Source organism: Sciurus vulgaris (assembly GCF_902686455.1).
Source record: "Sciurus vulgaris genome assembly, chromosome: 11".
In the NCBI taxonomy this organism is placed as follows: domain Eukaryota; kingdom Metazoa; phylum Chordata; class Mammalia; order Rodentia; family Sciuridae; genus Sciurus; species Sciurus vulgaris.
In genome coordinates, this window is record NC_136472.1 from 73,303,111 (window position 1) to 73,320,476 (window position 17,366).

The 17,366-nt window shown below is 35.6% G+C and overlaps 1 protein-coding gene across 3 annotated transcripts in view; it reads left to right on the top strand.

Annotated features, from left to right (window-relative positions):
• Positions 1-17,366, top strand: part of UVRAG (UV radiation resistance associated) — a 330,550-nt gene that overhangs the window by 15,959 nt on the left and 297,225 nt on the right. For 2 of the 3 annotated variants that reach the window (XM_079105194.1, XM_079105196.1), the window contains exons 2-3: positions 9,852-9,969; positions 17,315-17,349. In XM_079105194.1, the coding sequence (XP_078961320.1) occupies positions 9,852-9,969; positions 17,315-17,349 (153 nt within the window). The remainder of the gene's footprint in view (positions 1-9,851; positions 9,970-17,314; positions 17,350-17,366) is intronic. The other variant, XM_079105195.1, reaches the window with a different exon arrangement.

Here is a 17,366-nt window from a genome sequence, read left to right on the forward strand (position 1 = left end):
ATTTTGGTAGATATTGTGAGATTTGCCATCATACAGGTTGTATTAATTACAATCCTTCAACAAAGTGCCTGTTTTGTCATGACCTTTCCTCAGAGTAGGTTATCAGACTTTTTGGTCTGTCAGTTTTATTTGCTTTTTTTTTCTGTTTTAAATAAGGAGGATTCTTTCATGTTTACAAGATTTTATGTTTCCTTTTCTGTGAATTACCTGTTAGTATTCTTTGCCATTTTTTTTATGTTGGGTTGCTGGACTTCTTACTGATTTCTAGGAATTCTTTTATCTTTTATTGAAATTTTCTTTGTTTTGTGAATTAAGTTTTTTCTTGGTTTATTTATTCCTTTGAATAGTTTTAAAGCATTTTATGTAGTAGCATTTTTGTAGTTTTGTATTTTGTGTCATTCTTAGACATTTGAGGTTATAAAATAACTCTTGGGTTTTTGGAGGAATTTATGCTTTAGTTGTTGACATTTAAATACTCATTTGATTTTTACAAAATTTTAAATTAAAAAGATTTTAGGTGATGCATGCAAACAAAAATTTATAAGTTTATGGGATACCATGTAATGTTTTGATACATTTTTACATTGTGTAATATTTAAATTAGGGCAAATATATCTATTTCCTCAGACATTTATCATTTCTTTATGGTGAAAACATTCACATTCTTTTTCTTCTAGCTCTTCAAAATATATAATACATTCTTTTTTAAAAAATTTTTTGTTGTTGTAGATGAATGCAATACCTTTATTTTATTTATTTATTTATATGTGGCGCTGAGGCTCAACCCCTCTCCCCCAAACCTCACATGTGGGAGGCAAGCAATCCACCACTGAGCTGCAACCCTTGCCCTATCAGACCTCTGCTGTGCAGTAGCTCACTGGGACTTTCTCTCATCCAACTGTATACTTTTTTAAGCCATCTGAAATTTGATATAGGTGTGTGGGTTTTTGTTGTTATTGTTGTTTTGATGAATACCCTTTGTCCCTATCATCTTATTGATTAGATCTCATTTCCCGAGGGATCATCTTTGATTCCTTTTTCTCTTTTATCTTTTTTTTTCATCCCCAAGCACATCCATTATTTATAATTAGTCACTCCATTAAGCTTGGTTTTTCTTGGCTCCAATATGTTGTTGTCCTTTCTTTCTCTTTATATTGTTATTACTTTAAAACTTTGCTTATTATGGAAATTCCAATGTATATTGATTATATATACATTTATGTACAATATATATTGCTGTGTCCATGTATGTTGAAATGAATATATATCTTATAAATATGGGGAGAGAGATATTAAGAGATGAATATAATGAACTCCCTGGAACCTGTTACCTGACCTCAGTAATTATTGCCTCATGGGATTTGTTTAATTTAGGCCCCTACCTACTTGTCCTCCCCCACCCACAATTATTTTGAAGGAAATGAAGGGCATAATATTACTCTTAACACTTGGACTACTGATAGCTGTCTAGGTAGGTCATCCTGTGTAACTGTGTGTCTTTCTTCTTTGGTCTTACATTTCTAAATACTGCTGGACACTGTTATCTAAAATTTATCCTTTTACATGTACAAACTCACATTCTTCAGTAAGGTTACGTATTGTGAAATTAGGGGATACCAGGTTTGTATCCCCACAGTTCCTCAGCATAGTCTATGCAGGAAATACCAACAAGATAGGAGTAAGAAGAGAGCAAGAGAGGGTGGGGGAGAGACCACACAGGGTTGTCCTGGATGTCACTCCAAAGGCCTTTTGTACAGCCTGGAGGGAAAATGGAAGAAAAGGGCAAGTTCAGACCTTCCACTGAGATTAGGGGTAAACAGGATAGAGGTAAGAATGTATAATGAAGGGTAGAGAGTTCAGAGGTGTATTTTATCTTTTCCTGTGGAGAGGCCTGTTTTGTAATTTAGTAGTGTTTAGTAAATGCATATTAATACCTGAGCTGATATGAAGTTGAGGATGAAAAAAAAGAATGTTAAAATAGAGGCTTTAGTTCCAAGATTGCATAATTTGTGCTAGAGAAAGGTCTCATTTAGGAACAAGAACTATAAAATATTTTATGAGAGATTAGGGTTTTTGGATTGTTTGTTTAAATCCATAGCATTGACTGTTGGCACTATTTGTTTATAGCCAATAGCACCAGGCATTAGTTTTGAAAGCATTCTTATATTCTTTCAAAACTTCTCACAGGAAGTTTTTCAGGTAGGATCAAAGGATTAGGAAAAAAATAGGTGATGGAGGGTTCTATAATATAAAAGAGGCTTTATTGGTTTTTAAAAAAGGCTGACTTGAATTTATCATGCTTAAATTCTTGGCTCAGTAATCCAGTGTTTACCTTTTGTGGAAATGTTGAAAACTTTCTCCTAGGTGTGCTTTTGTACCCCCCAAATGTTATTACAAAGTAATAGTAACTTGAATTTACCTGAAATACCCTGAGCCTTAATTCATACCTGTCATTATCCTAGGTTGAGAATAAATGCCTAAACTAAAAAACGAATGAAGCTGGGAGTTCAGAGTATGAATGAGAGGTGTTCAGGACAAGTATGACTACATTTCAAAAGCAAGAACTGTTTCAGAAAATTATCTCATAATATCCGTGATTATATACAATCAGGGATCAGCACACTGAGGCTAACAGTGGCTGTTTTTTTTTTTTTTTTTTAACACTAATGAGCCAAGACTGGTTTTTACATTGTTAAAGGCTTGTAAGCAAATAAAAAAATATGAAGACAGACTGGATTTTCCCTGAGAAAGCTTAAAGTACTTCCTCTTTGGTCTTTTCAAGTTTGCCAACCCCTGATCTACATTATTTAAGGAATATAGCAATTTTTCTTTATGTGAATATTTAAAATGGCTTGCTCTTTTGTGTTTCATACCAGCACTTTTAATGGCCTTTTAAAAATTGTTATGTGGTTTTCTATTACATGAACATATCATCGTTAAAGAGTGGTTATTGAGTTTTGGGTTTTATAGCATACTGGAATAAACAAATTTGTTCACATTTTTGTGACTTAGAGAATTGCTTAGTCAAGTATCATATACATTTTTAAAGTTTTGTAATTGTTGCTAAATTGCCCTTGCTCCAAATCGGACCAGTTTATGTTTTCCCTAGCACTGTTTTCGTTACTTGTGTCTGTCCTGACAGACTAAAATTTTGTAGTTCGTTTAATCAGATAGGTTTCTTCTGCTGTGTAACAAATAAAAAATTAAGTGGCATAAAACATCATTTATTTTTCTCATGAGTGCAATTTGGTTTGGGCTTGGTAGGAACAACTTGTCTCTGTTTACCTTGCTATCATTTTTGGAGGCTCAGAGGCTCAGGGCATGGTCACTTACATGTCTGGCTATCTTCTGGGATCAGCTGGGGTTGTGGAGAACATCTGTGGGGTTCTTTCCATCTGACTGCTTGGCTTCCACACATTGTAGTCACTGGGTTTCAAGGAAGAGTACGCTAGGAGGATCAGGTGGAGGCCATATCAGCTTTTATGATTTAGCCTCAGAAGTCATATTCAGTCATTTCTGCCACAATTACAGACTGCCCACGTTTAAGTGGGAGGGAACATATACCTGGCTTGTTGGTAAAGGCGTGGCAACATCAACATTGTAAGAGAGTATGTGAGATGGGATGTATTGGTACAAACATTTGGAAACTATAGATGCCACAAGGTAGAATGTTTTCTTGTGTGAAATTTTAATTATGGTTGTGATTATACTTTTTTTCCATGTGTTTATTGACCATTTCCATTTCTTTTCCTATGACCTGCCTTTTCATATTCCTTGCCCCCTTCCCACCCTTTTTATTAGTGCATTATAGTTGTACGTAATGGTAAGATTTGTTGTTACATGCACACAGTTTAACAATATAATTTGGCCAATATCATTCTCCCTTCACGTCCCTCCTCCCTCCCTTCCTCTCACCCCTTTCCCCAAACCAAACCAAAATAAAATATTTCTTTGTACCTTGTCACTAAGTTTGAATGTTACACTTCATCTACTCACCTGCCCTATGAGACAAATTCTTAACAGTTACAGTCAGGTCCTCTCCATATTTGTAACCTTTGACAGTTCCATAAGGATGGGCTAGTGTTTGTCATTATAATACTCATTTTAGGTATGTCTTGATCCAGAGACTTAAATGGTGTTTGCAGGACTAAATTCCACATGTTTTGATTCTGCTTTCTTCCTCATTGGTTTCATTCTTTGGTTTCTCTGTGGGTGGAAAGATGACTGCTAGTATCTCTAACCCTGTGTCCTTCCCGGCTCAGGGCCAGGAGGTGGATGGAGGATGGGTGAGAATGGGATGGTGCAAAAAGAACTATTAATACAATTCCTGGCCCTCACGTACCATATATAATGATCAGGGAAATGGAATGTGCTGATTGGCCTGATCTGAATCACGTGAACATCCCTGATGCTGGCGCTCCAGTTAACTCTACTGATAGTGGGATAGTGGAACTGATAGTGGGATGGAGGTTCTACAATGGAAGATCTGTTTATTTATTTATTTATTTATTTGTTTGTTTGTTTTTACCACAATAGATGCTTGGCAGACCAAAGCAAGTAAGCAAACAAACACAAAATCCAAACCAAAAATTTTCATGCTTTAAATTATAAAGCAGCTTTCTAAGAAAATTAGTAGTTAACAAGAAAAGCAACTATTTTAGGTTCTTTAGAAATATGGGTTTACAATCATGCTAATGAGTGATTTTTATTTTCTTGCTGAAGCAGTTGTTTCAAATTTCCTGTGTGACACTTAAGTTTGTATTGGAATACACACACACACGCACATATACACACACACAATTTTTTGTGGTACTGAAGTTTGAATCTAGGGTCGCTCTAGCACTGAGCTACATCCCCAGCCCTTTTTATTTTTGTTTTGAAACAGGGTCTTACTAAGTTGCCCAGGTGAACCTTGAACTTACCATCTTCCTGCCTCACCCTCCTAAATAGCTAGGATTATAGATGTGGGGTACCAAACCTGGCCAAATTTATATTTTAAAGATTTTTTTAGAAGTTAAGGGTCTGGGGATATGGCTCAGTGGTAAAGCACTTGCCTAACATGTTTAAGGCCCTGAGTTCGCTCCCCAGCACTTCCTCAAAAACAAAAAGTTAAGGAACTTAAGGATCACACTGTCTTTTTGCTCACTGCTAATATCTCAGGTGTTCATTTTGTGCTCTCATTCCATTAATTCCTCCCCCAAATCAAAGCTGCATGTTTAATTTTGTTTTTAATCTCATACAGCATGCTTTATAGTTAGTATTTTAAAGATTTAAAAAATATGTTAATTCAAACAAATCAGAATTTCGTGATTAATTTGGGGATGAATGTTACTAGACCACAACTCAGCTGCCTAAAGCTACCACCGTAGCATGAAGCACAAGGAGTATTTAATAATCTTGAAAGAATGGAGTAAAGCATTTAAGGAAGTTTAAGGAGATTGCTGCTAAGGAAAACTGCATGGAAAGTTATTTTAAAGAGTAATGCCAAAGTCTGTGTAAATTTTAATTATTCAGAATATTTCTACCTTCATGAGATAGTGAAACAATTTAGAACACAAAACAGTTTGGTTTTAACTGTCTATGAAGGGACCACTTGAAGAGATGACCTTGTATTTAATTCTACTTAGAGAAGATCACAGGAGTGTGTTTATGTTAGATGCTGCTGCCAGCCCATGGAGTACTGCTATACTGTATACTCTTGGTACTCTGGAATACCTAAAATGTATGTGAGTCCTAAGGATTTGTGCTAGTCCAGAAGACTTTTGAGGCTTGACCCCAGTTTCAGTTCTTAGGTCACTTCATAGATTTGAAGTGCTCTGTGTTATCCCACCATTTGGTAGATGGGCATTAGATGCCTTTAAGGATTCTGCATCACTTAAAGACCATTGCAAAGACTAAGTTTATCAGTTTCTTCTTTCACAGATGAATTCTTTTGGCATTGTATCTGAAAAGTGTTTGCCAAACCCAAGGTCACCTAGATTTTCTTCTTAGTTATTTTCTAGGAATTTTGTAGTTTTTACATTTTACATTGAACTCTATAATCTATTTTTAGTTAAATATTGTGAAAGGTATAAGATCTTTGTCTAGATTTATTTTTTTTCTTGCATGTGGATGTCCAATTCCAGTACCTTTTGTTGAATAGACTTTCTTACAAAGAATTTATTGCCTTTGAGCCTTCATCAAAAACCAGTTGACTATATTAGTATGATATAGTCATACTAATCTCTATTCTAGCCTCTCTATTGTGTTCCATTGATATATTTGTTTCTTCTTTTGCCAATACCACACTTTCTTGAATACTGTAGCTTTATAGTAGTGTCAGTTCTTTTACTTTGTTAAATATTGTTAATATTGTATTGGTTATTGTTTTTTTTAAAACCCCTCCAAGTACTTGGAATATTCCTCTATGTATTGAAATCTTTGTTTATAGTTTTTATCAGAGTTCTGCAGGTTTCCTCATTTTTATCTTGTACACATTTTGTTATATTCATACCTAAGAATTTTGTTTTTGGCTGCTCAATTTTTTGAAAATATATTTTTAGATGTTGATAGACCTTTGTTTAATTCATATATATATATATATATATATATATATATATATAATGCTGAGTATTGAACCCAGGGCTCACACATGCTAGGCAAGTGCTCTACCACTGAGCCACAACCCCAGCCCTCAAATAATTTTTAAAAAATTTTTTATTTTGGTTAGTCTTTGGGAATCAAGCCCAGTGCCTTGTGCATGTTAGGGAAGGGCTGTAACACTGAGCTACATCCCCAGTTTAATACTTGATCCAAGTGTGCATATTCTATAAATTAATAAATGTTTAGATATAAAAATAATTTAACTAGAAACAAAGAAAGCTGTAAATGAGTCTTAGCATCTGGCCAGTTGGTTAGAGTTATGTGAACTACCTTGAAGTTGTATCCCTGGAGTTGTTAGTCTTCAGGCAGACTATTTCTTCACCACCTCAATACCCTTTTCTTTCCTCTATATATTTTTTCTTATCCTGCTTTTCTTTTTCTCATACCAACTAGCTTATCTGTTCCCTTTTATCTTTCCTTGATCCTAATGTATTTATTTTCTTTAACTCTTCTCAACATTTACCTACTTAAAGCAAGTCAATTTTGAAAGTTTCTGCAAAGAACAATAAACTGAAGAATTTTTGTCCTAACAATTATTTGTAATGCTGATAATTATAACTAGATGAAGTAATCTTGTTTCAATTATCTTTTATTACAGGTTAGCATTTTTAAAAAATAAGTAGCTTGATGATAAAATTGTAGTAAATATTATCAAAGAAGAAGCCAAGACATAGGACACAAGAGGACTCATGTATACATGTACTGCCTTTTACCAAGGGTACTTTGTCCACTTTAGTGACTGAGAGCATCTTGTATTTTAATTAATCACAGTGTAATGAGAATACTTATCCTAATGTTGTTGTTTTTTTTTTTTCTCGGTGCTGGGGCTTGAACCCAGGACCTTGTGCTTGAGAGGTTAAGCACTCTGCCAACTGAGCTATATCCCCAGCCCAACCTAATGTTTTTGAAATAAGTAAATAAAGGAAAATGTAGAGTCATACAATCCAAAGTTCAGTGTTTTTAGTATAGTTGATTTATTTGTGGAGTGTTTATTTTTCATAAACCTTCTTACAGAATGCCCTAATATGGTCAGTTCTGTTTTATCCATGTTGGTGGATTCATTGGTAATCCACCCAGATGAGAATCCTAAACCTGGAGTCAGAAGGTACTTGGAGGTAGTTGCACTAACTTCCTACATAATGTAGAGATCTCTTTAGCAATGTCTACACATCCATTACGGAATCAGTTTCCATCCAAGCCCTACATATTGCTTTGCAAGGCAGTCAGTTTCATTATGATTGCATTTATCATAAAATTACTCTCTTGAGTAATTGCTCTGTCCTCTGTAGCAACAGAGGAGTGTAAAGACTAAATCGTATCTCTCAGATATATAAATATGATATATACAGATAAATATAGGTATAACCCCCTAGCTTTCTTTCTTTTCCTCTCATTTATTTATTATTTACTGTCTTTTTTTTCACATTTAGTTATTCAGAACTGTTGGAATAAAGAAATGACTAATGATAATAACTAATACCTAGGCTTACAGAATTAGGAGGATTAAATGGTCACGTGAGGATTAAATGATCACATGTATAAAGCGTTTGGCACAGGGCATGATACATGGTAAATAAGCATTTAAAAAATGCTAACAGTACCATGTTGGCAGTGATCTCTCTCATCAAGTCTTTTTCTGCTAGATAAATAGGGAAGATAATTGTAAGCAACAAACTATAACAAAAGACTGAATTAAATAAGCAAAGGTCTTATTTCTTATAACGCAGCAAAGAATTGCAGTTGGAGAATCAAGGAGGAATCTTCTCTGTTAAACTCTGAAGTGTGAATAGAATCTCCTTAAAGAGAAGGGAGGATTCTAGATTGAGGGGCTACTTGAGCAGAAAGCATAGGGCTGAGAAAGTGTGGATTCTTGGAGGTCAGATGGCTTTGGTAGCAATGATGGGAAGTTTGTTCTTAACTCTGAAGACTTTGGGTAATATTTTCAGGTCTTTGAACCGAGGCCCTATTTTGCAGTCATACAGCATATTAAATGTGATTATTGTATATAGAAGATTAGTGGTTCCTGTAAATTTAAAATTTCAACTGAAAGGGCTAATGAAAAGTGTACAGTAGGAGAAAATGGTCATTGTAATCCAGGGTATGAAATGGAAATCATGGGCAGATTGTACAAAAATTAGTCTTTCAGAGTAAGCCCTAGGAAACTTTTGTAAATACATTTGGAGCTTTTCATACTGAGAGGATTAAGCAAATTTATTAGGCAATAACCTCTCTAAAAGAATCTGAATCTCTGGTTTGGGAGAAAGGATTGAATTGGTATGAGTATGGAAAAGAAGCTGGACCCTTCTGGCTATCAGCATGTGTAACTGAAGATGGACTTACTTCAGGAGAATGGACTGGCTTTCAGCCTGAAGGGAGAGCTTGAAGCATATTTTGAAACTGAGCACTTGGCTTCTATTTTTAAGTCTCTGAAGAGAATTATCTGACATAGGGAATTAGCTTTGGGGGACGGATCTCATGTGCCTAGACTTCAGCATTGCTGACATATTTCCTCTTTGATATGAAATGATTTATCTACCCCTTAAGTTTATCTTGTATTTTTACTGATTTCTCCTGTTATTTTTGAAGCTTTTATGTTTCCAATACTTACTCCAAATAATTCAAGCATTGGTTTAGAGAAGTTGTTAGGAAGGAGGCTTGATTAGGAAACAGACTAGTCGACTGTTGGTAAAGCCAGAATTTAATTTAAGCTCTGAACCAAGGGTTATTGGCTGGATGGAGTGACCTCTTCTAATTATACAAATGGTCTGGCAGCTAGACTGAACTAGTAACAGGGAGGGGTGTGTGTGTTTGTAATAACTGCTGATTTTCTGTTGGTATGAGGTGGACTTTTCATGTCTACCAGAATCCTACAGACAAAAAAAGCAAGCTACTGTTTAGTTTATGTTCTAGGGCATACTGATGTTCTCCTGTAGGAGTATAGCACTTATATGACATATATATTTTCCAAAAAAAATTTTGTATCTGCTGTCATTTCGTATAACTGTTTGGTAAATGAGATAGGGCAGGACCAATTCCTATCTGACAAGGGATGCTGAGGCATAAATGAAAGACAAGGTTACAATTGCTGGGTCAACAGCTGACTGACTGGGACAACCTACTATAATTTCGTTTTTGAGCTATAACTTTTAGAACATTGTATAGGAGTAAAAAAGCTGAATGCTGTCTCCTTTTGTTGTTCTATTTTCTAGCGGCGTCTTCGGCATCTTCGAAACATTGCTGCCCGGAACATTGTTAATAGAAATGGCCATCAACTCCTGGATACCTACTTCACACTTCACTTGTGTAATACTGAAAAAATATATAAAGGTAAGGGAATTTGTGGATCCACCAATTGTTACCTCTCGTTTTTATTGTTTGGTAACACAAGTGATTTTCAGTGCCTCCCAACTATTAACTGCTGTTCAGTTGTCATGCTGTCATGTTGAGCAATTATATATATTAAAGAAGCATGACTAATAGTTCTTTCTGATAACTGAACCTTTCATTAATAAGTTTGTCAATTCTTTTATGAATGTTAGCTGTTAATATTCCAGTAGCTAGCATTTAAAGTGAATTATGTGAATCCAGTATCTAACACTAAACATTTTCTTTGATATTATGGTAAAATAGAAATCTAGTTTGTGTCTTCTTATGCCTGTAATTTCTTGTATATATGTGGTCCTTTTCCAAAGAGTGTCATAATTTCTTCTCTTTCATATTCTTCCATAAGTGACAGTTCTAAGAATAGACCATATATTTGATTCAGAGTCACAATCATCTTTAGAACACATATTGAACAAAAGACACTCGTATAAAGCCAGTTGACCTTGTGGGATGGTAAAAGAAAAGAAGCATGGTAAAATAATGGGCATAGCAGATTAGAATTGAAAAATACATTGACACTATCTATAGCTCACCTCCTTATTACTAGCTTCATGACTTTGGATGAAGATCATGGGTTTTTTTTTTTTTGGTTGTTTGTTTTGTTTTGTTTTTGTTTTGAGATGGTGTCTTGCTATGTTGCCCATGCTGGTGTTGAATTCATAGACTCTGAGCAGTCCTCCTACCTCAGCTTTCCAAGTAATCAGGACTGTAAGTATGTATCCCTCCCTAACTTGGCTCAGGTTTATGGTTTCTTGAACCTTATTTTTCCTGCCTGCAAAGTGACGATAATTATATCTTATTAGGTAGGCAAGACAGATTTGTATGAAGATCAATAGAGATAATGTAATAATGTGTGGTAAGATTGTGGTAATAATGTGTGATTAAAGATTCATTTATGTTAACAAAAGGTGACATTATTTTAATAAGTGGTATTGATGATCTATTTGAATCTTGTCCTATGGCAAAGATGAAAAAATTGAGACATTTTATCTTTTTAGTTTTAAAAATTACTAAGTATCCTTATTAAAGGAGTAATTGTTTGTTGATTTGTTTTTGTTTAGTGCTGGGGTATCAAGCCCAAGACCTCACACATACTATGCAGAAGTGCCCTGCCACTGAACTACATCCCTAACCTTAAAACAGGAACAATTTTTATCTTTTTTTTTTTTTCAGTGTTAGAGATCGAACCCAAGGCCTTATGTGTGCAAGGCAAGTACTATAACACTGAGCTACATACCCAGCCCATCTCTCTCTTTTTAAATATCCGTATATGCTTTTTATTATCAAGAAATGTACAGTGTAGAGCCTGGTACAGTGGTACATGCCTGAAATCCCAGCAACTTGGGAGACTGAGGCAGGAGGATCACAAGTTCAAGGCCAGCCTCAGCAACTTAGTGAGACCCTGTCTCAAAATAAAAAATACAAAAATGGACTGGGAACGAAAGTCAGTAGTCAAGTACCCCTGGGTTCAACCTCTAGTACCAAAAAAAAGAAGAAATGTATAGTACAAAACCCCCCTCATAATAGTAAATAGCATTAAAATAATTTCTAAGGATGATAAAAAGGAACTCTAAATGCCAATATTCTCATAATTTTATTTCATTTTCATTTCTTATTCTAACCATTGCATATGTTTTAAACAATTGTATTAATATGAATGATTAAAGCAGGCTAACTATAACAAATTCCCCAAGGCTCATGATTTAATGTGATAAATTTCTTATACTAATTCCAGTGCAGGTGTTATCAGTTCTTCTCTAAGTAATGACTGTAAGTTCCTTCTGTTTCCAAATGTTGCTTTCGTCAGTATATGGCATCTGGCACAGCAACAGAGAAAATGGCCTGTGGGAGATTTTTAAGTGGAAATGGTCGATGCCAATTCCACTACATTCCATCTTCAATAAACCAGATGTGTTGTTCTTTTTATTTTCTATTTATTTTTTTGTTCATCATTTTTTTTTTAGATGAAAAGGGAGCTGGGGAATGTAATCTTCCTATGTGTTCAAAGGAAATGGTAGCATTTTGGCCAATATGTGGTTTAAGGTATAAACATTTCTCTAGACTTTAGCACATTTAGTCGACTGCTCACAAATTGGTTCTGTCACTGGCAATATGACAGTATCGGAGTATTTTTGTGTGTGTGTGTGTGTGTGTGTGTGTGTGTGTGGTTTTTTTTTTTTTTTTTTTTTTTTTTTGGTACCTCAGATTGAACCCAGGTACACTTAACCACTGAGCTACATCCCAGCCCTTTTTTGTATTTTATTTAGAGACAGAGTCTCACTGCCTTGCTTAGGGCCTTGCTAAGTTGCTGAGGCTGGCTTTGAACTCACAATCCTCCTGCCTCAGCCTCCCAACCCCCTGAGATTATAGGCATATGCCACTGTGCCCTGCAGTGTTTTTAATTTTTGATGGATTTTTATATAATTAGTCTTCAATTATGCTATTAAAACTGTGTCCTTGTTCCATTGTTACTTCTGATAGTAGTAATTAATAATACTAAGCACATTTTAGGAATTTGGAAAGTGATAGCAATTATTAGAATTGTAATATTAATCAATAGTTTCTAAAAAGAGAATAGTCATGGGACTGGTTGATCATGATGTGAAGATGAAAGCAAAATGACCTTTTTTCTCTTCTGGCTTAGAGTACATCTTGAACTTACATGTTATCATAGACTGTTTTTTGAAGTTATCTCAAAGAAATGATCATTAACATATTTAGGGAATAGGAGGTGAAGAAATCACAGGGAATTCCAGGATCTGGTAGTAGTATTGAGTCTTTCACTCACTTGGAAGCCTTGTGAGCCTTAATTAATTTGTCATTAAAATGAGAGAACTGATGATTTCTGAGACTTCTGCTCCAAAATTTCATGGTTGAATGAAATCTCTTCATGAGTTTTGTTGGACTTTGTAAAATTTAACTATCATAGGAAGAACTAGTGAATGTCACCTTATCTTTTTTTTTTTTTTTTTTTTGGTACTGGGGATTGAGTCCAGGGGTGCTTAACCACTGAGCCACATCCCCAGCCCTTTCTATATTTTATTTAGAGACAAGGCCTCATTAAGTTGCTTAGGGCCTTACTAAGTTGCTGAGGCTGGCTTTGATCTTGAGATCCTCTGCTTCACCCTCCCAAGCTGCTGGGATTACAGGCATGCCCCACCATGCCTGGTATGTCACCTTATCTTGTTGAACCTGTCATGACAAACATGAATATTTCATGATCATTATGTGTCCTTGGTGTAAAATGAACATGATGAAAAGTTAGTTGTCTCAGTTGACTCTTCTCACTAAACTACTAGTACCACCTATTTAGTGATATCATTTCTTAGTTTTACAAGAAATTTTTTTATTGAAAGAATATCTGAAATGCTGCTTTTTAAGTTTTCTTATACTTTAGCAGATCCCAAGAACATATGTGTGAAATTTTTTGACTTTTGACATCTTTTTAATGCTTGTAGGAGATTTTCTACATTCAAGGTAGTTTACGTCAAATGCCAGTTGTTATATCCCCATAGAATAAAGCCTGTGTTGTGGATGGGGAATTAGGTTCTGATTTTGTTTCCCTCCAAAACTTGATTTTTTTTTTTTTTTTTTTTTTTTTTTTTTGCGGTGCTGGGGATCGAACCCAGGGCCTTGTGCTTGCAAGGCAAGCACTCTACCAACTGAGCTATCTCCCCAGCCCTCCTGAAATTTTTTTATACAATAAAATTTGTTCTTCAGCCAGTTACCTATGAAATATAAGTGCCTTTCTTCTCCTGGAATACATCTGAGGAAGAACTCAGTATAATCTAATTTGATGATCTCATCCAAGTCTCATATTTAAATATCATCTATTGACCTTTCCTCTGAACTTACCCTCCTATATCTAGTTGCCTGTTGTACAACCGCCTTTGAAGTCTAGTGCGTAACTTAACCTTGGTGTCACCTTTCCATTGCTATGATCAAATACCTGAGATAAACCACTTAAAAGAGGAAAGATTATTTTTGCTCATGTTTCAGAAGTTTCAGTTCATAGTATATTGGCTTTATTCTTGTGAACTTGTGGTGAGACAGAACATCATGGTCAAGAGAATGTTGGAACAATATTCTTCATTCCATGGTGACCAAGAAGCAGAGGCAAGGGGCAGGGGGCAAGCTGTAATTCCCAAGGACCTTCAACTAGGTCCCACCTACTCCAGTTTCCCATCTCCAGGTAGTCTTTTCAACTACGAATTCATCAGTGGATTAGTTCATTGAAGAGGTCAGCGCCCTCAGTCACTTCCTAAAGGCCCCACCTCTGAACATTGCTGCATTGGTCACCAACCCTTCAACACAGGAGCTTTTGGGGAACATTCCAGATCCAAACTATAACAATTGGTATGTTAAAAAATGAGTTTCTGATGTTCTAGCCCTAAATTCATTCTTCTATCACAAAATGGCAACTCCATTTCCTTGGCTAAAAACCTTGGAGTCCTCCTGGATTATCTTTTTTCTGTTATATCCCACATCCAATCTGTTAGCAGATCACTTCTTGCAGTCTCCAAACCACTACGGTCTCTTGCCTGAATTGTTGAAGTATTCTTGTAACAGGTTTGTCTGTCCATCTCTCCCCTACAGACTATTCTCAACTAAACTCCTAAACTCCTATTAAAATGAAAATCAGGTTGTGATAATTCTCCTCAAAATCTCCAATGGCTTCCTCCTTTATTTAGAGTAAAAGCTCAAATCCTTATGGATTCCTAGAAGCTCATGGTTTGACCCTCTGCTACCTCCCATACTCCTCTCCTGCTCCTCCTGACCTTGCTGTTTATTTGACCCAAGCTCTTTCCTCCAGATACCCACATGACGAGCCTTTCACCTTTCTATAGGTCTTTATTCCAGTTGTTTCACAGAGAAACTCCTTAATCACTGACTAACCCTTTTGGAAATTGTGACTATCTTTCTGCCTATCTTTTGTGCTTTATTTTTGTCCACAGTATTTAAGATCACCTGGCATACAGTAAGTTCACTTATTTGGTTAACCTTTGGCTCCTCCACTAAAATGTAAAAATTCCACAAGAGCAGAAATTTTAAGTTCACCTTTGCTCACTGTTGTGTTCCTAAAACCTCAACAATGCTTGGCACTAGACTTTCATATCTTTTTTAAATTTAATTTTTTGAATAGATAATTCAGTCTAGTTCAAAGTATATACAAAGGTTTAAATTAAAGCCTCCATTTCACCTGTCTCCCATCAACCCAGTTTTCCATCCCACTCTAGTAATCACTCTTGCTCACTTTTTGTTCATCTTTCCTGAGATTCTTTAGGCAAATACAGGTAAAAATAGGAGTGTTCTTATTCTCTTCTTTCCTCTCGTTCACAACAAAGATACCATACTTACATACTGCATTCTTCACTTAATATATACCTTAAGAGGCTTTTTCCATATTGGTTCAGAGACTCTCCCTAATTATTTTCCTACATAATTTTACACTGAATACGTGTACCATAATTTGTTTAATGGGCTCCTGTTCTTGGGCATTTAGGCTGTTTCAGTCTTTTGTTATGGTATTGCATCAAGTAGCTTTGTAAGTACTCCGTTTTGTTGTTAGTATACCTATAGGGTAAATTTCAAGAAATGGTCTTACTGGGACAAAAAGATTGTGCACTTTGTTTTGTTAGATACTGCAAATGATCCTTCACGTGAGCTGCTTCATGCCTGAGTGCCTTTTTTTCTATAACCCCACAAATGAACTACGCAAACTTTAGACTTTTTGCCAGTTTGGTGAAAAATAAGTTTTGTAGTACAGTTTAAGCTTGTATTTCTCTGATTATGAGTGAGTTTGATGCACTAATAAACATTTGTTAAATGAAGTGCATGCTGTATGATAGCCAAAACTTGCCATTGGAGCCATGCTTTACCATCTCTTGATTTTGATTTCTGTGACTTTTAGGATATTTCGAATAATGCTTAAAAAAAAAATCTTTTAAAAGATGTTTATCCTAAAGCACACGAATCTATGGAATGGAAATGAAATTGCAAGATCAAAAACCAGTTCATTATTTTAAAACTTATGTCTATGCATCATCTGTGAAATTGTTTAATCAGTAAAAAATATTTACTGAGTGTCCACTCCGTGCCACTAGTGGTTTTACATGCTTAGGAAAGAGTAGATGTACATAACAAGTGCTGTGGCTCATGGGGCTTATGGTTAGGTTTGAATATGTGACACATAAAATTCAACATATTATGGAAAAATTTGCCTTCGTATCACCTTAAATCATCTCTAGTACCAGTAGGATGTACACCAGGCTTGGGAAACACTGCCCTAGAACAGCCTAAAGATGCAGGAGTCCTTATAGGCTCTGTATGGCCAGAGAAGCACAGGGGTTACTTGGGCAGAGTAAGCAGAGGGAACATGGTTGGGAATGTCTGTCAGAAATTTTTTTTTTTTTTTTTCTTGGTGGTGCTGGGGATTGAACCCAGGGCCTTATGCTTTTAAGGCAAGCACTCTACCGACTGAGCTATCTCCCCAGCCCATGTCAGAAATGTTTTGATGTTGTGTTTGGGTTTTGTAACACCAAAGTACAGAGGACTTTTGATTATTACTCCGCTTCTTTAAGTTGTCTAGTAAAGAAGTTGACTAAGGAAATTAAAGAGACAGAATGTTAGTGACAGAGGTGGAGGTTGAGTTTAGCTTACCTGGTTGCTAGGTCAGTATTTATTCCACAAGACAATAGTAAATAATAATAGAGATTTGCTGGGGGGTACTAGGGATTGAGCCTAGGACTCCTTAACCACTAACACCCCCAGCCCTTTTAATTTATTTTTTTAGTTTGAAACGAGGTCTGCTTAGGGCCTTGCTAAATTGCTGAGGCTGGACACAAACCTGCAATCCTCCTGCTTTATCCTCCCACATTACTGGGGTTATAGGTGTGCACTACCTGGCCTGACTTACAGAGATGTTTGAGCAAAACAGAATAAATGGAATCAGGTGTAGAGAGTAGAAGTGGAGAAGGAAGAAGAAACTTTGAGATTTTAAGGGCTTAAGGTAGAATCTGTGGTAAAAGGAGCCAGTACACATCAATCACTAAATTAAATCTGAAAAGATTTTAACCTTCACTGATATTTTTCCCCTAAAACACTTTTATTTAATCTTTATTGTGGTTTTTTTTTTTTTTTGTAGATAAAGACAACACAGGGACGAGAACCCTTGAAAATGTTTAAAATGTTTTACTAGAACATATGTTTGAAAATATACAAGATTAAGGATTAGTTAATTAGCTGATTTTCTTTCATATCACTTATTGTTCTTTTTCTTCTTTTCCAGAATTTTATAGAAGTGAAGTGATTAAGAATTCCTTGGTAAGTTTGCTTTCTGA